This window comes from Perissodus microlepis, chromosome 18 (genome assembly GCF_051167445.1).
Source record: "Perissodus microlepis isolate ML-2025 ecotype Zambia chromosome 18, ASM5116744v1, whole genome shotgun sequence".
In the NCBI taxonomy this organism is placed as follows: Eukaryota; Metazoa; Chordata; class Actinopteri; order Cichliformes; family Cichlidae; genus Perissodus; species Perissodus microlepis.
The window spans coordinates 35,115,522-35,136,936 of NC_140478.1; the positions used below are offsets into that span (position 1 = coordinate 35,115,522).

General features: G+C 40.2%; 1 protein-coding gene and 2 pseudogenes across 1 annotated transcript in view; 1 reads left to right on the forward strand and 2 right to left on the reverse strand.

Moving 5' to 3' along the window:
- The window catches only part of LOC146368799 (solute carrier organic anion transporter family member 5A1-like), a 46,557-nt gene extending 43,466 nt beyond the window's left edge, over positions 1-3,091 (reverse strand). The window contains exon 1 of the mRNA XM_084913763.1: positions 1,157-3,091. Coding sequence (XP_084769889.1) covers positions 1,157-2,120 — 964 coding nt within the window. The 5' untranslated portion in view covers positions 2,121-3,091. The remainder of the gene's footprint in view (positions 1-1,156) is intronic.
- Positions 3,092-7,668: 4,577 nt separating this feature from the next.
- Positions 7,669-8,589, reverse strand: LOC146368800 (E3 ubiquitin/ISG15 ligase TRIM25-like; annotated as a pseudogene).
- Positions 8,590-10,328: 1,739 nt separating this feature from the next.
- Positions 10,329-20,247, forward strand: LOC146368801 (uncharacterized; annotated as a pseudogene).
- The last annotated feature ends 1,168 nt before the right edge of the window (positions 20,248-21,415 follow it).

A 21,415-nucleotide genomic window follows, 5' to 3' on the forward strand; every position in this document is an offset into this window, starting at 1 on the left:
TAGATGGCGGTTGTCCCACCACTGCCTCTAAAAAGAGCCAATCATCAGCCAAACTAGTAAAACATGTGGGCTAGTTGTGTTATTGCACTGCTGGTGAACACCATTTACAATAAACATGTAGGTAAATGTACTTACAGTCTTTCTAATGGTAATATCTGTTCAGATCTCCTGTGGGAGGAGCCAAAGTCACTGAACTTTAACACAGCCATGAACGAAGCCATCATGGTGCGTAGCTTTGCATGTGTAGTACAAGTATAAAATGTTGACAACCAAAGCTTTTAACCTGATTTCGATTTTAACTTTGGCTTCCAATTATTATTAAACCCAGATGATTAAGATAAAACAAACTACTGTTTTCTAATAATAGTACTATTTTGCCTTTTAGTACCTTAATTCCCTTTAATTTTACACTTCTCTAAAACTCCAGATTCATTCAGTTCACATTTTTTTATTAATTTATTTAAAATTAACATAATTTCAAATGGACTTTCTTCATTTAAAACTTGATTAAAACTTTGGACGGGGCCAGTACGGCTGCTGAGTGGTGAGCACAGGCAGTATATAACATGGATCTTAAAGGTGAAGCCAGCGCGGAACTGCCTTAAACTTAAACCTGCGTTCCTCTTAATAGCCAGTAGGGGCCAACAGCTGGACTTCTAGTTGTATAGAAGTTAATAGGAGAACAACCTTCCAACCTGCCCTCTCTAAACTCTGTCCTGATGAGTTTATGGACTCAGTTACTCATCTAAGGTCACACTGAATAAACATCAAGCCCAATTTGGAAATTTTAGTCATTCTAAGAGTCTCTAGAGGATAATCGTGGGTGCATTCATAGGGAAAAGGTGGGTGTTTTTACAGTGAAATGATGCTCAACTTCAGGCTTCATAGTGGGACTTCACAAACCAGTTAGTAACCATGGTGGCTACTTCCATCTTTCATAGTGTCTGTAGTTTTGTCAGATCTGCCAGAGCAAAATGCAAACACAACATGCAAAAGTGTCACAGCGCTGTCTTGCTGTGAGCCAGTGATGCCCAATTCACCACTGTGCTGCTACTGGCCTCCATGCTGGTGGTGGATGCATGTTCAAATCCCAGCAGAACTGCTCCATATTTAAGGTGGGCAGGAAAACTAACCAAACATTCCCCCAAACTCTTACCTAGATACAGCGAGGCATTCTCCTTCTTCACATTGTCGTCCAGGTAGGTGGGCCCCAGCGTGTAGATGGGCGTGGACCCCATGCCTACCAGGATCTGAGCGATGACGAACAGCGCCACGTACAGGTTGTGCTCGTTGCCCTCCTGGTCTCTGGGACAGGAAGTGATATCAACGCGATCCCTGCTGCTGGCATTGCTATTCATGCACAGGCCCTCGTTGGCCGAAGATGAGTTGACCTCCTGGATCTGGTAGGGCGGGGAGATGAAATGAGGTAAGGAGAATAGGGCAGCACCCACAGCGATGAAAATGCCCCCCACTGCCAGCCAGCGAGGCCTCTGGCCCCGCCCACCAAAGTAGCTGATGAAGACGACCACCAGGAGGCTCCCGATGTCGAAACAGCTGACGAGCAGGCCAGACTCTGAGCTCCTCAAGCTGTACCTTTTCTCTATGGTGGTGATGACGCTGCTGAGGTAGCCAGACACCATGAGCGACTGGATGAACGTCAGGTAGCACATGCAGAACAGGAAGCAGCGAGAGTCCTGCAAGATGACGCCAAGGTGCTTCCGACTGGGCAGACGAATCTGAGCTAGCCTGGCTGCGAAAAACCCCGGGGGCTTCCTCCTAGCCATGTGTTTACTCCTTCGGATCTCCGTGTTCTCCATGTACGAGGCCGGCCTATTCAGCGCAGACTTCCCTGGCTTTGGCGGGTAGTTTGCTCTCGTTGGGGACTCGGCCTGGAATGACTCAGTGTTGGGCGGGATCTGGATGAACTCTGTGCTCTCCTCGGCCGTTATGGACATCCGCACTGAGCTCGCCAGTAAGGTTTTCTCCTGAGATGCAGCTTCGTTTAAAACAGGCAAACTTTTAGATTTGAAGTTCGTACCTGGATCCTCCACCTCGCTGGAAAACCCGTCCTCCTTCTGAAGGGACTCGGACAGCTCTGCTTCCTCGTGGTCAGCCATCATTTTCAGTCAATTTTCTTTAGAGGTTCAAAAAAACAAGCCGGCCCAGTCAAAGAACACATTTACAGTTCAGGGGCTGCTGGCCATCACATCTATTATTAATAGGAACACCTACTCCCACAAAGAGACCCAAAAAAGCAACAATGACAAGCACGCTCACAGCCTCTACTTTATCTCTGCTGCAGGACAGCAGACAGCTCTGGGTTTGTTTATCTTGTCATGCACACTTGCCTTCTGCCACCATCCACCATAATCCGGAGGTGGAGACCGCTCAGGCCTCCTCTGCTCGGCCAGCGGAGCTCCGGGGCCAGGGCTCCCTGCAGATGCTTGCTTCAGCAGGACGCTGGTGCTCCTGGGTCGGGAGCAGGGATGACATTAATTCACAGAGCATCCCTGACAGCCCTGCCGATGCAGATCACACAGCCGCAATAATGTCACTTCTTTCATCAGGTTGCATGATCGTCGTCCCCTGCTCCTCCTAACTCCTGCCCAAGTCAAGGGCAACCCCGACTCCAATGTTATCACCGCACCAGCTGTCCTCCCAGCGGGCGAGGGGGGCTGGCATTTAGGGATTATCTTTCGGTGCAAATTCCTGGGGAGGAACATGAACGAATAAAAATCAGGGAAACGGGGAGAAGTCGTCGAGGAGAACCAAAGACAGCGAGCAGAGACAGAGCTGCAGCTCACTGCAGTGCTGCTCGGCTGCTGTCTGTCGCTGTTTTGAAAACAACCAGGTTCAATCCAGGAAACACTTCAAAATAAAAGCTACAATTTTAGTGACAAAACTCCCAAGACACACAACATCATAACTGTGAAATGTAATGGCCATTTCGGGCTTTCTAGGCTATTTAAGATAATATAGCTTGTAGTAACTTTCCTGACCAATGCATGTTTTCACAATTATCTCCACACGGCTTCAAATATTGCAAAAATAAATAAAACAAAAAACAAGAATCCCATTAACTGTATATTACATCTAAAAAACGTTTTCTGTGTATATTCACGTGCCTCTATATATAATCACTCTTGAACATGTGACTGAATCTGCGATATTTAATATTAAATTCGGTCTGCTTAACACAAACACAATAAATTCCTAACAGCAAAATTATCAAATTAGAAGAAAGGCCGTCGGAATTATCACAATTTTACTGTTTGTTTGTTTTGTTTTGTTTTTTGTTTGTTTGTTTGTTGTTGTTGTTCTTTTTAATGTACGGTTTACAATATAATGTGTGGAAGATTAAAATGTTTTATTTTGAAAAGAACCATGGCTAACGGCCATACAGCTAGCGGCTAACAACCCGTAACAATAACAATATCGACATTGTCTTTCATTAACCTGACATACGGTAAAGATGAGACATCATTCAGACCTTCATGTCCAACTTCCACTAAATAATACTCAAGGGCTGGTAGTGAAGAGTCATTCAAGCAACGTCCATGTTAAAATATTCCACATCCAAAACATCATGTAGCAAATTAGTGGAAAAAATACCGGAAAAGTGTTTTCAAAATAAAATAAAAGCGTCAGAAAAAAGGGGGCGATCGCTCATTAAAGCAAGGGAACTTTGGAGATTCATTTTGAGGAATTGCAGGTATTTAAAATACCAGTTTGGCCAGTAGCCGATGCACCCGAGTTTGTTTATTTGTTTGTCATTTATTCATACTGTAGTGTCAAATCAAAAGATAAGCTAAAATGTTTCAAATCTTTCAGCTCTTTGTCAAAGATAGCAGATGTAAAGAGCAAAGAACACCCCTCTTTGTGAGAGTAAAAAAGCCAAGCAAAGGTTAGACGAAATTTCGATATATATCGGAACAAGTTTCCACAGGTATCAGTCAGTGAGGCCAATACTTGAATATGTGACCAATATATAAATATTAAATTAAGCCTTTTTATCTTACATTTTTATCTAGATCATAAAATATGCAAAGAGTTTAGATAAAGGTTAAATATAAATTAAAATCTAAAAAAGTGAGAACAATGAGATTGTGAAAAAAAAATATTAGAATACAAAAACACATACTGCATGTTAAATATACAACATACACTTAATGATAAGTATTTATTTATTTATTTGTTTAGTTAAAACATCATGCAGCATAATAAGCATAATGTGGTTTCAAACTTCTCCGAGGGCTAAATGAAGACCTGCAATGCTTTGCCTAAAGTATGTAGCCAGGCACTTACACCTCCGCTCTGCTGCGTCTCAGCCACCATCGCTCTAGCAGCAAGGGTGCTAGAGCCAGAGTAGGGGAGAGGCGAGCTGGAACAAACCATTTTGGGGGGGGGGGGGTATGTATACTTTTGTTGTCAACCAAGTACTGTATGCTTTTATATTTTTAGTAGTGTGTCACACAAACAGCAAATATTGTCAAAAAAGTAAGAAATCTTTGGGGGTGCTTTGATTCATCCCCAAAAATGGGCTAAAATCGCCCCTGGATGCAAGTAAAACACAGCAGAAAATAAATAAAATCAAAGACTCAGCGGTCCTGTTGCTCTGTTTTCACCTGTATAGCAGGAGTGGGACAGGCGGAGGTTTGCCCTGCAGCGGTCAGTGGAAGGATCTGGGAGTTTCACATTCCCGTGGCAGAATACTGTCGGTACTTGCTCGGACGTTTAGGGTTTTTGTCGCTGTAAAAATAAGTTTTCTTCCCAGGCAGTGAACAGTGGACACTAATGTTTTTGTCACTTTTTACAGAATCAAAGGCAGCGTGCTTACAGGAAAGTAACAGTAATCTAATGACCTTTTTTTGCAATAGTAATCCCTTACTTTACTCGTTACTTTAAAAAAGCAGTCGGATTACAGTAACAGTAACACGTTACTTGTACTTGTAATGCACGTTACTTGTAACGCATTACTGCCCATCTCTGGTAGATACATAAGAAAAAACATATAAAAACCACAAATATTATTACCAGGCATCCAAATTCAAAAACAACCCAAAAAAATGAGATGCAGACACTGAACATGGGAGCAGGCATTTACACCCATTTAGCCAGATGAGAAGTTAGAGAAGTACCACACTGATGTTGTGCAACAACACGTCCACAATCATTGTTTCAGTTCATCGCAAAGATGAAAGATTAAGTTACAATTATCATGCAGATTGTCTTTATGGACCCAGCTTTGCTGGCATGAACACTATCAAGTAAACACTGGATAGGGTCTTCCATAAGAGTTTGCAAAAGACAAGATTATTTAAGTTCAGTAGCATGAAGAAACATTTGAAAACAAAAACTATAACAACTTAAAAAAAAATACAATAAAGTAAAATCTTTATTTTTTTTTTATTAAATTTGCCAAAATATCAACCAAAGTGAGGAATTTGTACATGTGTTTATTGAGCGTGTGATGTCTACATCTCACAAACAGTCAAGTGTAGTTTGAAAATTAAACATTCTCAAAATAGAAACTCATAGAAACAAATAGCCAAAAAACTTATCTCTGGAAACTAACTGAATTGAAATCCAGCTAAAATAAAACAAAATATTAACAACTAATGAAAAACAAACTGTAAAAAAAAAAACAGACACCATTTAAAAGTTTACAAAGGGTGTCCATATACTTTTGGGATATGAAGGTAAGAGACCTGAGCTTGAGAAAAGAGCACAAGAACGCAGCGACCTCTGGTGGTTAATATGAAAACAACAAATACAGAAACCTGCATTTAAATTAATCACATTTTTCACATTATTATTAATATTTAACACATTTAAAATTATTTTAAGTAAGTAAGAAGAATGTATTTATATAGCACATCTCACGTAAATATAACAAAGTGCTTCACAAAAAAGCAAGAAAAAAACAACATATCATATTAATCTGAAGCAATAGACACAACATAACATCATTTATTGTTTGGAAATACTAACAACTGTCACTCAAAGTTCTAAAGCCTCACAACGGCTGCCCCATTAATTCATTGTACAATACATACTTTTTATGATTTAAAAAAATCAACATAACGAAGAGCATGAATTGTTCCTAAGAAAAAGGAAAAGTAGTTTTGTAGTGAACTGAGTAAACTTAATTTTCCAAAATATGAACAACTATAAAATGTGCCCGTCTGTGGTAAGAAGCTCATTCATCTGATAAACAGTTTTGTTGGTCGCTATCGTGCAGGTGTATTGTGTAGCTGCTGCATGTTATGTGTGCTAGGTTTTCATGCTTTGTGGTCATCTCTGTGCAGCTAACCAGTGGGTTAACTTTAGTTGTGTCTAGCTGATTTCCCACTACCAGAGGATCTGAACCAAGGAGCCATTACTTTGCACAGTTTTGAGGTGGAATCACTTTTCACGTCAAAGTCGCCATCAAACCTCTTCTAGTAGGTACAAGGAACCACAACCAACCACCACCCATCACTGGTCTCACTAATGCCAAGCCGGCATGTCGGCAGAACCAAGAGGAGCGTCAACAGTACAGCATTAATGATGAAAACCAGCGCAGAGCTAGGAAGGGAGATGCACCCAGGGCTGTTCAAGGACAGTGGTAGACCACAGAAAATCCTGGAGGGTGAAAATCAGACCTACATCCAGCTGCAGAGCCACACTAACAACAGCAGCAAGCCCCACCGTGAATGTAAACACTGGCAGACCAACAGACACGCCTCCAGCAGGGCAGACACAGACGGAGGCAGCAGTGGCACCAGCAGTAGCAGCAAATATGTAGTCATAAAGGGTTCAGAGTGGGTTTGAAACACAGACAGTAAAATTATTTAGCTCAGTTCAGTTCAGAAAGTATCAGAAATAGTATCCTGAATACCTTTTGTTCTACGATTTTGGTGCATGTTTTTATTTACCTTGATTAAGCAGAGACTTTAATGCCCCAATTGAAAGTTCCTTACTTAAACCATCTTAAAGCAGCTTCATTCAAACTGAGCAACCCTTTATGTTACACCATTAAAGTTTTCTTTTTCATTGCCATCCACAGTTAAAGATTTGAATAATTTTGTTCATGCTTAATTCTGCTTAATTAATTTGTTGTTACTGTGACCTCTAGCAGTACATCTGTCCGGATGATTAGGATAACATCGTATTACCGTCATGAATGTCGCTTTTCTGTTTTTTTCTGATAGTAACACATATTTGTTTGCTGTGTTTGGATCCAGTGTGATTTCACATGAATATTTCAAGAATTCATCTCTGGTCTTTGGCTCAGATTCTGGTAGTGAACCATCCACATTAGTGATTTTCATTAAGATGTTTGTCCATTTCTCTCTTAGAATTGATTGTAGTATATCTCTGGTCTCTGATAGTGCCCTTTGCACTCTGTCAAAATGCTGCAGACAAAAGGAGTGGATTGTAATAAAGCATATAGACTCACTGAGTGCTGACAGTGAGGGGTAGTTGTGTAGAAACTGGATGTGATCCTCTGTGTGTGAGAGCTGCTTCAGCTCAGCATCTTTCCTCTTCAGCTCAGTGATCTCCTGCTCCAGCTTCTCCTGAAGCTCTTTGACTCGACTCACTTCAGTTTCCTGCTGGGATCTGATCTGCTGCTTCACATCAGAGCTTCTTTTCTGGATGAGATGGATCAGCTCAGTGAAGATCTTCTCACTGTGCTCCACTGTTTGATCAGCAGACTGATTGATGGCCTCCACCTCCTGTTGAAGCAGCTTCACATCTTTCTCTCTGTCCTGGATTCTCTGCTGGATGTTTTGTCGACTCACCTCCAGCTCTCTCTGCCTCTCAGTCCTTTCTGCTGCAGCTGAGACTGTGTCGTGGCCTTTATGTTCATCCACAGAGCAGAGATAACAGATAATCTGCTGATCAGTACGGCAGAACATCTTCATCACCTCATCATGACGAGAGCAGATGTTCTCCTGGAGCTTCTTGGAGGGCTCCACCAGCTTGTGTTTCTTGAATGTAGGTGAATCATAATGAGGCTGAAGGTGTTTCTCACAGTAAGAAACCAAACACACCAAACAGGACTTCACTGCTTTCATTTTTCTTCCAGTGCAGACATCACAGGCCACATCTTCAGGTCCAGCATAGCAGTGATCAGCAGGAGCAGCTTGGAGTCCAGTCTTCTTCAGCTCCTCCACTAAATCTGCTAACATGGTGTTTTTCACCATCACAGGCCTCGGTACGAAAGTCTGTCTGCACTGAGGGCAGCTGTAGATTTTCTTCACATCCTCCATGTCCCAGTGACTCTTAATACAGTTCATACAGTAGCTGTGTCCACAGGAAATAGTCCCCGGATCCTTCAGTAGATCCAAGCAGATCGAACAAGAGAAGGCGTCCTGATCCAGATCAACTCTTTTTATCGCCATTTCTCTTCAAAGTCCCAGGGTACTTAAGATTGCTTCAGTTTCCTTCAGCAGAGTTTGAACTGTAAGCCAAAAGCTCGCCATGCTTGTTTATTAAAGAGCCTGCAGTAAATGAAGCTTATCAACTCTGACACTCAGCCGCTTGCCAGTTACACCCATCTAAAACCTGGTAGGTCTGTGAAGCGGCGGGACACTTAAAATATCTGGACAGACTGAAATGTGCCAGTTCGCTTGTTTTGTTTTGTTTTTTAATCAAAGTCTCAGCAGCACTTCTACCGACCTCAACCAATCAAATATTTGGTTTCATTAGATTTGCATTCCTTGAGTCCTTTTTCAGTACACACATTCTTCATCATTTCTCTGCAGAGTGCATCAGTTCTGTTGTCTGAGTAAGTGTAGTCAAGGCAGCAGATTCAGACACACATACAATCTACTGTATAGATTTATCACAGTAAATATATCAACAAAGGATCCAAAGTGATATCCTGCTCTTGCATCCAGGTGGCCAAAAAAAAAACGAAAATTGTCACAAGCTGTGAAGAAAGTATTGGTTAGTCCAGAAGACCCGTCATCAGTAAACTGGTATTGGCTGGGATGTTTCATGTAAAAACCAACTGTTCATCATCTGCAACCTTTACAGACATATATGTACATTTCTGTACACAATACTAGTAGCTAAAGATGTTTTTTATTATCAGGAACAAAAAAAAAACAGGTTCTGTTATCTTTGTAGTTGTTGTAAGTTGTTGTAGAGCAGCAAAGTCGATAAAAAGAGGAGGTCAGGGCGGATGGACGAGCCAACAATGCATCTTCACAATCAAACTTTAACCTCTTATGATTTCAGAAACAATAAACGAGATGCTTTTTTCCTTCCATGAGAAATTAAAATAATGATAGTGATGGCATTTTAAGTCAAAATTTCCACTGAGGGGGTACTTTTGAATTCTTTTCTTTTTTCTTCCAGCAGAGTAACTTTATACAGAAAAATGACCCCAAAAAAAGCCATAACTGAATACTCAGCTGAGAGAGCTTCATTCAGCTGTTTAATAAACACACAAACCGTCAAGTCTAATTGTCAGATATTGTTAGAGCCCAAAATAGGTCTTCATAGCAAGGTGTATCTGGTGTAAAGTTGGATATTTTAACATGAGAATCTATGAGGATTGACTCAGTTTGGCTCGAGTGGCCACTGGAGCAACATTATCTTTTACCATGTCGGATCATTTTTCACAAACAGCTGCTTAAAAGCAGGATGAACGTCAAGACTTGTGCGCAGTGGAGTAAATCAGTAAATCATTTAAGCTGCTTTCCAGAAGAAGAAGTTTTATTTATTTGTGGGTACAAAGTCACAGTGAACTGAACAAACTATACGTGCTGTTTCCTTTGTCGGTGTGATTGGATGAAATGTGTCACTTAAAGAAGAGTGACTTTCAGTTTTGTTTTTTGTAATTAAGATCCTTCTGATCAGATCTGTGTTACGCACCAGCTGCTCACTGCAAGATATCTTATCAAAAAGTCTGTGAGGAGCGATAGGGGAGAAATTAATTTCAGTGAGAGCTGCAGCGCTGAACATTCAGACTGTTGAGTCTAAATACAACTGGAACGGTTTTATTTTGTTAGAGTCAATGATTAAACATCCAAACAGTCAAATTTTTAAAATTGGCATTCAATCTACAAACAGGTTTGAAAAAGTAATTTTTTAAATGTGTTTTTTAAATAATCAGCTATGTTTTCACTCACTGTCCGTATTTATTTCACTCTTCTTTCTTTGAGTGTGTTGACATTTTAAAAGTATCTTTGTGTAGCAAATACTTGACACTTTACTGTCTGGTGATGCTCACACTGGATTTCTGAAATTCAAAGTTCCTCCACAGATGTAGGAGTTAGAAATGTGCATACCATGGCACACATCCATAATACAAGACAAAATTCAGATGAATTCCAATGACGTTGTTGGGGCGTAGCGTGGCGTCATGGTAACAATCCACTAGAATTTGTCTCACATGTCGACTCAAAGATTTATTGGCCAGATTTTGACAAACAGCTTTATAACTTAGAAATTATGACTCTTACAAATGTGCTGTGTATTGCCAAGCAATAAAATACCATATAAAGATCACATCTGACCTCTGACCTCTCCTCAAATATTGTCAGCCTTTCATAAAATGTTTGTTATATTTAAAACTATGCTTAAAATTCTACTGCTGTTGTTTGTATTGGGAACATTTAGGAAATCATACTAAACATCACATTATAGTTTGCATCCAAACATCACATTTGACCTACGAACTCGTCGCATTTCAAATCTGCCTTTTTGTCAAGTTGACTCCAAACAGTGTTATATCTTTATAGAAAGTCTTATCAGGAGAACTAAAATGAGCTGTCTGCTTAGTTAGAAATATACTGTAGCATAGTATTTTTTAATAAGCCCAAGTTATTCATGTCCAGTGTTTTATTAATCAATACCTATTGTCCATAACCTGATCCTACATAATGTTTGTGTAGTCAAAGTGAATGTCTGTCATGCTACACTTGTCTGGTTTTAGCTGCACTACAAACATCTTAAATTACAATTAGAAAGAAAATAAAATTAATATTAAAAAATATGTAACACTATTCTCTGAAAAGTAAATACAGGTCAGAGGGGGGCCTGCCTTGGTGGATGTTTGCACTCTCAGAGTGCTTCTTGTTATTTATTCAGTATACTATACTAGTAACACTTTCAACCACTCCCTTATTTTCAAAGGAGGTTCAATGGCAGATGGATCTACGTGTTTGATTTAGCACAGATTTTATGCAGGATGCCTTTCCTGACACAACCCTCTCATTTATCCAAGGCTGAGACCAGCATTAGGAGCCCACTATAGCTTGTGATGCCCGTGAGAGGATTTCTGTCTCCTCCTGGAATCAAACCAGGGATCAGTTAAATGTATTAACCACTACACCATGGAGCCGCTGTCTATAGTCTGTTTTCAACACAAAGGGGTTGTAACACAAAGCTTATATGTTCATCAGCATCAGTTTCTGTTCATATCAACAAATATCGGTAGAAAAAAATCTGTTCTCAAGTTTCTCCCCATACAAGTAGATTCCAGTAAAATGTTTACTCAAAAACAGGCCCGCTAAGACTGTTTGAAGCGACAGGTTTGCATGATATGAGATCATAAGATGAAAATGACACCTGAGACACATCTGGAACATATTTATTTATTTATTTATTACTTATTTATTTTTAATATTCAGATGTATCCACGTACATGTTTCTGTTAATCATGACATCTGAGCTGAGTCTATAAAGCTCACGCAGTTTCCTCTTGCTGCCACTTGGTGCCGCCTGTGCTCTTTGTTTCCCTAAAGCAGCTAACTCATCATGAGGCATGATGGTTTTTGAAAATAGAGCATCACACAGGTGATACTTGTGTGTCAAATATGATGCGCTTGGCTTTACAGGGTTTATTATGTCACGTGAGACTGATAGCTGTATGTTCTGTTAGTCTGTAATGATGTTAATGTTGTGAGTTTTATACTTGTGTGTATTCCCATATTTTTACTGCAACCCTTTTTACAGACCAGACACTGCAGGTGACAACGAGGCTTTAAAAATCCTCTCTTTAAGAAGCTTCGGTGACCCAGCTGTGGCTTTCTATCAGTAAATGTATGAGCACCAGGAAAAATAAATAAGCTCACTTTAAAGCGTTCACCTTTATCCATGGCTTTTCATATGAGTAGAGTCAGTTTCAGCTGTATAAACAGCAGCATGACGACTGCAGCCTATTAACCTGTTTAACACTGCAAACATATACACTGAACCCGGGAACTCAGGCTTGTTTGGAATCACATTAGAATCTGCTAAAGCCATCTGGATCCTGGATTTGAACCCAGGTTCTTTTGTTAACAGTCTTCATATCCTCCCCCGAGCTTGTAAAGGTTCCTCTGGTAATTATGCTTGCTGTTGTTTTTTTCTCACAATATGAAAAAACAAAGTTACTCTGTGAAAAAAAATCCTTCAGTTTGGTTCTCGAAGGGCAAAAAGACCATCAGGTTTCAGAAATAAGCCAACAAAAGCTACTTTTTCCCATAAAAATAAAGCAAAAACTTTGTAAAAATAAAAAGCAGCACTTGTTTATTGTGACTGAGGTTACAATGACTGGAACTATGCGTGGGATGAGTTACCTTTATTTATTATTTGTTTAATCTTAGGAGCAGATAATAACGTGCATAATGTTAGAGTGAGCTCAGCTCATGTAGCTTAAAGGGTGCAAAACATTCAGTATGTCAGAGTACTAACGTTTAAAGATTTGTTAAAACTACATTTCTAAAACCAGCAAAAACTACAGAGAAACTGTTTTGTGCAGCAGCCAGTTCCAGATTTTGTTTGAGTTGTATGAAGTGAACTTCAAACCTTGATGTTGGTCCTTTTATAAGATAGTAACTGCATGAGAAGAGTTTGTTCATGTTTAAGTTTGTGCCAGTGTTGATTGTGTCTGTAAGTAACTAATGAACATGTGCTGATCATCTGCAGTGTTCTGCTGAGTCCTGGGATTCCTCCTGATCGATCAATTCATTACACCTGCACTCCCCAACAGCAGCAGCTTCTCCTGGCAGTATCAGCACAACAGCAACTTCAGTCTGACCACCAGAATAAACCTGATCCAGGGACGCCCCCAGACAAGGACGAGCAGCTCCCAAAGGATCCACTGCCAAAGTCCTCAGACCAAAAGGTGGTTTGAATGTTGGGGGTGACTGCTGTAAAGTTGAAGCATGAGTGAAGAGGACCAAACACGAAAAACCAGTTTGAAATAAAAACAATTAAAGCATTTTGGTCACAGTCCTACTTCATACACGCAGACTAGATAAAATAATCAGCTGCAAACCTAAAAATAAACTTCAGTTAAACAAACAACCACGTACCTGATTAACATACAGTTATCCGATGCTGCTGTAGCGCTGAAGCTGTACAGTAGGCCGTTAGGGAGATGTGATATGATCTCCCAGTCTGTCAGCGAGGAAACCACCAGTAAATATTTAATCAGCAATTTAGTTTGCCTTTCAAATATTCATGAAATCTAATCAACTTAATCACGGTGTGATCGTTATTTCACAGCGTAATGAAACTCCCCGCCAGTTCACTCAAGTGTGTCCAGGGTGGCTGACTTCACGCCGTCGCTCTCTAAAACAATAAAACTGAGACACACACACACACACACACACACACACCTAAAGATGCAGGCACACATGCATCACATAAAAAACAATGTAGCTGACTAGGAAAGGAGAAGGGAAACCAATAAATAAAAAGATTAGCGTGAAAGGAAGCAAAAAAAGGAAAGAAGGAAGGATAGAAGTAAGAAAAGAACAAAGGAAGGCTAAAAGAAGGAAGGATATAAAAACAATGAAAGAAGGAAGAAAGGAGGAAGGACAAAGGCAGAATAATAGATAATTGTAGTTGAGGAAAAAAAGGAACAAATAAAGGACAGAAGGAAGGAAAGAAGGAAGCATTGTGTTTTTCAGCTTTGCTGTTATTCTGCCCCCTGGTGGCTAAAAAGCCACATAAAGCAGCTTTAAAGATTATTGGACAGTTTTTGCACAAAAAAGGAAACGAGAGGATCAATATGAAAGATATATTCAACTTCACACTAAACAGACTCATAAATTATTGACACCATCAGCCATAACTCTGACTTTAAAGGAGCTGTTTCCCATTTTTAGAAATACATTTATTCCCTTTCTTGCCAGGAGTTAGTCAATAAGACTCTTGGGGGGCCGAGCTAGCTGTCCTCCCGCAGAGCTTCCAGTCTTTATGCAAAACTAAATGTGCAGCTGGGAGTTTTGCATACTGATGTGAGCGGGTTATGAGGCTGCTATTTTATTATCCGAGTATTTTCTTTTTTATGTTACAGCTTTTTCAGATGTTTGGTTTGGGCTTTAAGTGGTTTCCAGAAGTTCTCCCCTGAAGGCGAGATGACACCAGAGGCATCGGATGGATTGGAGTACCCTTGGAGCATTAATTTTTACAAAACTTCTCAAGAGTTTATTTTATTCATCTCAAACTGATTAACTTTTCTGCAGTTTTGAGATGAAGTTGAGCACGTACCAGCAGATTTGATCCCATGTTGGTGAGGGAGAGCAGGAAGCAACATTATGAAGTGTATACACACATGCGCCTCAGAGAAGATCCTGCAGCTTTCTGCTGTGTGCAACAAAATATTATAATATGGCAAGAAATGATAACGTGTACAGCTTCTCCTCCTGCCGTTTCCCGACATCCAATCTGATAAGATGAGATAAAGTGGATGTGAGACTTTAGCATCACGAAGACACAACAGAGAGGCTATTACTGCGTCTGATGAAAAACAGATAGATTGCACTGTATTCCAGCCTGTGGCTAAGATCCCACAGGGCAGGCAGAATGAGGTGCTCTCCAAAATGAGCTCGACATCGCCGCAAATAGGACACAGCAGCTTTCCCGTGTTCTCCTCGGGCCAAGCATTACTCTGTACATTAGATCCATCTCACCGTTCCTCTGTGGAGAGCTGCAGCAGCATGTACGGGATAAACGGAGGTGTATTGTTGTGTCACCTGGAAACATCCCGTGTTATAGAATTAGCATATTTATGCTTCACAGTCCTCAGTTTCTTTGTCTGGCTTTAACCTGGATTTAATTCTCCACAGTTTTAAACGTGCTGTTTAATTCAGTTTAAAGCTTCTTAACGTGGGATTCTTCAGTGACTGTGGTCATTGTTGGATTCTTGTTGCTTTGCATTAATTACTGTTTTATTGATACGCATGCAAACACGCACACACACGCACACACACGCACACACACACACACACACACACACACACACACACACAGTGTAAATGACTAGAAAGGGAGAGGGAATGGGGTTGAAGAAAGGAAGGAAGGAATAATTTTAAAAAGGCAGGAAGGAAGGACAAATGGAAGGAAAACTGATAGAAAGGAAAGAATAGAAAAGCAAGAATAGAAGAAATTATGGACAGAAGTAAGTATGGTAAGAAAGGAACCAAAAAAGAAGGAATGGTACAGAGAGAGGAAGAAGGAAGGAAAATAGAAATAAAACATGAAAAGAATGACGGATGAAAAGAAGAAAGGCAGAAATAAAGGAACCTGAAGGGTATAGAGACGGATTAAGGGGAAAGAAAAGGAAGAAGCAAGACTAAAAAGGAAGGAAGGAAAGAAGAAATTTTATAGAGAAGGAAAAGGAGGAAAGTTAGGAAGACCGTAGAGAATGAATGAAGGAAAGGGAAGAAACAAGACAAAAAGGAAGAAAGGAAGAACAATAGAAGGAGAGGTAGAGAAACAAGAAAACAAAGGAAGGCAGAAAGGAAGGATTGAATATGTATTCTATTAAATTTGTAGGAAGCACTCGTGCTGCTCATCACTATGAAACACAACAAGCAGCATTAATGAAGGATAGACTGTATCTAAACAATGGACTTAGCTTCAGGCAATGTAACAAATTACTTTCTATCACTAAAGTTTTTAAATGTTTTTAAACATTTTTAAACTCTAATGAGTAACATGTAGTTACTGCTGACTGACTCCCTCGGTGTTTCCTCCAATTAGTCCTAGATACTGAATTATTATTATTATTATTATTATTCTCTCTCTTTTTTTTTTCTTTTAGACAAACCTGCTGCATTCTGCGCTTGAGGCCTTGTTACAGTTTTCATCTTGTTTTCCACCCACCTGCCTTTTCCCTGTCTGAATACCAGGTCTCTTTAGATGAAGCGTGACAACCACTTTGCGTAACGTCAGCCTCGTGGGATCATTAGTGTGAAAATAAACTTTGTTATTTTGTTTTTTTGAGGGGGGTTTCTCTTTATTTCCAGCTCCTGTGTCAGAATGCAGAATTTATAGTCTGCATAAAGACTGGAAGCACTGACAGCTAGGCTGGTCCCCAAAGAGTGTTATATATTATCTCTTGCTAAGAAAGAGAAAATAGCAATGAAAAATGATGAATTGATGACGCTCAAGAAGATCTCACAACCATAAATTTGAATAAATCTTACATATTGATCGCCTGATTGTCTTTTGATGTGCAAATCTGGCTGATTTAACCTCTTTAAAACTGTCATGGGTGACACAGAGCATCATTAGCATCCTTTAAAGCAGAAACTTTAAAGAAATGTTATTACAGCTTTCCAGTGCATATGGGATTCATGTCACCCAAACACAAAAGATCCCAGAATGAAGTTACAACTGCAGCTTTACCAGTTCCATGTCTGTCAGATGCTGCGGGAGTCACGGAGTAAAAAGCATTTAAAAATCATGTTCTGGGGCAAAGTCAGTAAAATTTCCTTTGAAAAAATTCACATTTGACTGTTGACTTTATATCAGCAATGTTTTTATGTGACCACTTAAAATAAGTTGAGATTCAGTAATACTTCAAAGTAAATGCCTAAATATGGTCCCAGAGGCATTTCATGGCGTTTCTGATCCGCTGACAGTTTAAAGATGGACTGTGATTGACACTGACATCATCCATTTATTTTAACTCTGTGTTTTGAAGCCTCGGCTTTGGAGTTTGGGTTGCCAACATGTTGCTTCAAGCCAGAAGTTACTATATTTGGATGAGAAGGTAGAGTACAAATGTATCCTTTAACAATGCCTATTTTGGTTCGTAAGCTGTATTTTTATATGTGCTTTAAAGTCCTGAGTTTCCTTCCTGGTTAAGGGATTCCCAGGATCGTGCTTGAAGAAGCTGGATCCTGGGAACTACAGGGAAATTTTAAGCAGACATATCAGTTTGAAAATACAGCATTCATATAGTACATAAATGTATTTGATTGTGAGTCATGTCACGCCAACTTTTCTACATACAAATTAGAAAAACCCTTCAAATAACCGAGTCTTACAGCTGCCTTCGGTCCATTCCTCCTCTCCTGCTGAGCCACACTGATGGAAGAAACTGTACACAGTCGTATAAAAACACAGCAGTGGAGCTTCGGGAGTCAGCAACACTGATAAAAGCTATTTTGGAGAGAGGTATATATAATCTATGCAAATCATGTAAAATTTACTCAATTATTGCACTCAGCCAAGGAATTATAAAGTAATGGGTTAATTATACCCTTTTCCTAACAGTTACAACATTACATTAAAAAATGCAGTAAAATATACCCCCAAACAATGAGTCTTATGTTCCTAATTGCGCATGCGCCAGACCGCGCTTTTTGACCAAGCGGGACAGCAAGAAAATTCTGGGTCCTTTTTCCAGCTTCCAACAAACCCGATCGAACCACAGAAGTGAAGGTAAGCTATTTACATAGGGTGAATAATATATAATAGCGTATGCAAATGGTAATTTTTGAAGTAATGAGCTATTACACTTCACTTGTATTGCTTACGTCTGTGTAATGCACCATTACTTGAAATAAAACTTTGAATCTGCTGCTGTCTGTTAACCATCTAGACAACTGCTGGTAAGTTACAATGAAATGTGTTCGTGGTGCGCTTTTTATCAGTCAGCATGCATGACCAGTCCCGGACTGGTAATTGGAACACTGAGGTTGTGTCCAAATTCATGGGCTGAATCCTCCTGAGGACCCGCTTTCGCGGGCTTTGTGGGCCGGTCCTCAGAAGGTCGGGTAGGCCGGATGTAAACCTATGTTTAACCAGAGTAGCGAAAGGCCTCGGTGATCTGAAAATGATGTGCCGGGATTGTGCCGTTCTCGGCGGCTCTAGTAACCCTCGAGCTCTCGGCTAGCTATCGAGCTGGTGGGTAACAGACATCTCCGAAAACGTCGAAGCACTTTTGCAAATATGCGATGTCTCGATAAACGGAGCAGATAGTTGCAGTTTACACACCCACATTCTCGCCTGAAAATATGTTAAAAGTTTATTTTGTGACCCAGAAAGAGTAATTTTAAAACTTAGTAGCTGCCGCCATTGCCGGAAACTGGAGTTTGGCTGGGCCGCGCTATGAATTCTGGGATATGGTGGGCCACGAAGGACACACCCGACCCATCCTTAAAATTCGAGGAAAAGGAGGACGCATTTGTCGGGTGCATTCGGAGGAGTCCAAGAATTTGGACAGCCTTCGGCGCGTCGCTGTGGCGGAATCGGTCTACAAATGCGTCCCCAGGAGGATGAAGCCCATGAATTTGAATCACAGTCTTTGCAAACTACTTTCCTGCCTTGATGGAAAAGAAAACGGACGTCAGACGATTTTTTTTTGAGACATGAGAGGGGCAAGTTGTGGTGGCTCTGCTTCTGGGTCAACACATAAAACAGGTAAACAAACTTAAATCCTGTATGTCTTTGAGATTCTATGAACATTGGGCAGATCATTCCCAACAGTCGTGTTTTAAACTTTTAAAAATCAGCTGTTGCTTCTGTCTGCGTCTCCCCATTGATCTGTAGCTCCTCATCATCGCGGAGAGCTCACTGAAAGCTTTTTTCCAGCTGTAACTGGCGGCTTTGTTTTAGCAGCACCAGAACTTTCTGAAAAGCTCTGAAGCATGCTTGCTTGTATTTAAAAATGTGCGCGGCAGTAGTCGCTTGTTCTGTCATGCAGATACAGCTTTGCTCACGTATATGCTTCATTATCCACTCAGATGATCGCACTGCGTGGAAACACTGGGACACAGCAGCATCATGAACTCCAGCTATAGGGAGATTTTTCAGGAGGAAAACAAATACATAAAAAAAACATTCATGTTATAACTATGAGATCTGGTCTGTCATTTAAAATTTCATTTTTTTTTGTCCCCTTACTTAGATCATCGAAGAGTTCAGACGCATCACCAGTTTTGTTGGTGGAGACATTCATGCTGAAACTTGATGAGTACACACCAGGTCTTTTGCAGCTTATGCATGCTAAAGGAGGAGCTGCTGGTTCCAAGATGAGACCTCTGCTGGACACTTTGAATGACGTATGTTATTTGACTTTTTTCACAAATATGTAATTATGGAGGGCTGCAGTGGGTAGCAAGAAAGTCCTGGGTTCGAATCCTGGCCCAGGGTCTTTATGCATGGAGTTTGCATGTTCTCCCTGTGCATGTGTGGGTTCCCCCCAGGTATTCCTCCCACAGTCAGAAAACATGACTGTTAGGTTAATTGGTCTCTCCAAATTGTCCTTAGGTTTGAGTGTGTGCATGCATGGTTGTTTATCCTGTCTGTCTCTGTGTTGCCTTGTGATTGACTTTCCAGGGTGTACCCAGCCTCTCACCTGTTGAAAGCTGGAGATAGACATCAGCCACGTTTTTGTTTTTAATTCAGTCTTAATGTAAGTAAATCACTCGACTTAGTCTTTTCACTAAATTGTATCTCCCGACAGACACAAAGCATTGAGAAGAAAAGGGATCTCCTTATCTGCTGCCTCATTAGCTACCTCGGGGAAAGACAAGAAGATCTTTTTCATGACATACATACTTCTCCTTCTCCATTCATCTTCTGTCCACTCCCCTCTTTAGATAAACTGAAATATATTGAAAAAGCATCTTAAATAAAATAAAACATGTGTATGCTTTTTGTTTCTTTCTTTTTAACACGTAGGAATGTGAGGATTATACAGACAATATGATGAAGGTGATCGTGATCCACAACATCATGGCTGAGGAGGATCCATCAGATGTGTCCACTGTGATTGAGGGAAACCAAGTGATGGAGGGATGTGGAAGCCGAACAAAGGCATGTGTACTGCTGATGGGACTGATATATGCCCTCAACCTCGAATATCCGAAGGAGCTGAAGAACACATTTGATACTTTTCAAAAACTTTTTTTAGAACTTGACGGGGCCAAACTACTGAAAAAGGTCCACGGACACAGAAATAAGCTTGTGCAATGCACACACATTTCCCCTCTTGTTCCAAGAGAATCTTTTGTCCAGACATAGCTTGATGGAGCTGTCATTTTTCTTCTGACAGCAAGCACAGATTGAATGTTGGTGTTAATGTTCTGTTCTATGTATCCATATTTTTGATAACGTACATGCACAGAAACAACCTTGTAGAGTTTCTGTGCTTTTGGCTTTTAAAATGGACTGAGTGGCCTTTGAAAGTGTTGTCTGCATTAGCTGTTGTGTTGCACTTTATTCTGTGTTTTTATGTAATAAAAACATTGAGATGATGAACCATCTGAATGCCTTTTTTGGGGGGTACATTTTACCTTATATGAATAGGTAATGTTTATCAACTGATAATAATTAAATTTTATTAGTAATTATATAATTAATTTTACCTAATTTCAATGAGTAAGTAGCTGTTGAATATATACGTAAATATGGGGTAAATTTTACCCAATTTAATTAAGTATTTCATAGCTTTTTATTGAAGCTATTTTATACACAATATATTGACTTAAATCTACCCCAAAAAAGTCAATGCAAATTGTTACCTCAGATTTATTGGGTAAATTCTATAGATGACTTCTTACAGTGAAGGTGAACGCTACAGAAAATGTGAATCCCAGAAGCTCGACACGTGGCGATAAACAAAGAGGAAGAACACCTCATTATAGAGGAGGGCTGAAATGATGAAGTGTGATAGCAGCAAGAGCTATGTGAAGGTGAGGAGCAAAGCATAGGGGATGAGTAGATGCAGATGTAACACAGTCAGATTATCAGTGTGAGGAAGTGATTGACGGGGATTATACAGCCATTGTTAATTGAAAGTAAGGTTGAAAGGACAGGAAATGAGAGGGGATTATGCAAATGAGACATTATGATGCAAAAGAGTTTCAATTAGAGCAGAAAGCTTCAAATGTCTTTTTAGATTCATCATTATGAATAGAAATGTATTTTTGAGCATATGTTAGTATTACAGGGGGTTTGCAGTGGTTCCCAGTCACTTCCACTTTGTTATAATGCTGATAACAGCTGATTGTGGAACATTTAGAAGTGAGGAAATTTCACGGCTGGACTTGTTGCACAGGCGGCGTCCTATCACGGTACCACGCTGTAATCCTCTGAGCTCCTGAGAGCGACCCGTTCTTTCACAAATGTTAGTAGGAGCAGTCTGCATGTCCGGGTGCTTGATTTTATATACCTGAATTTGATGATTTGG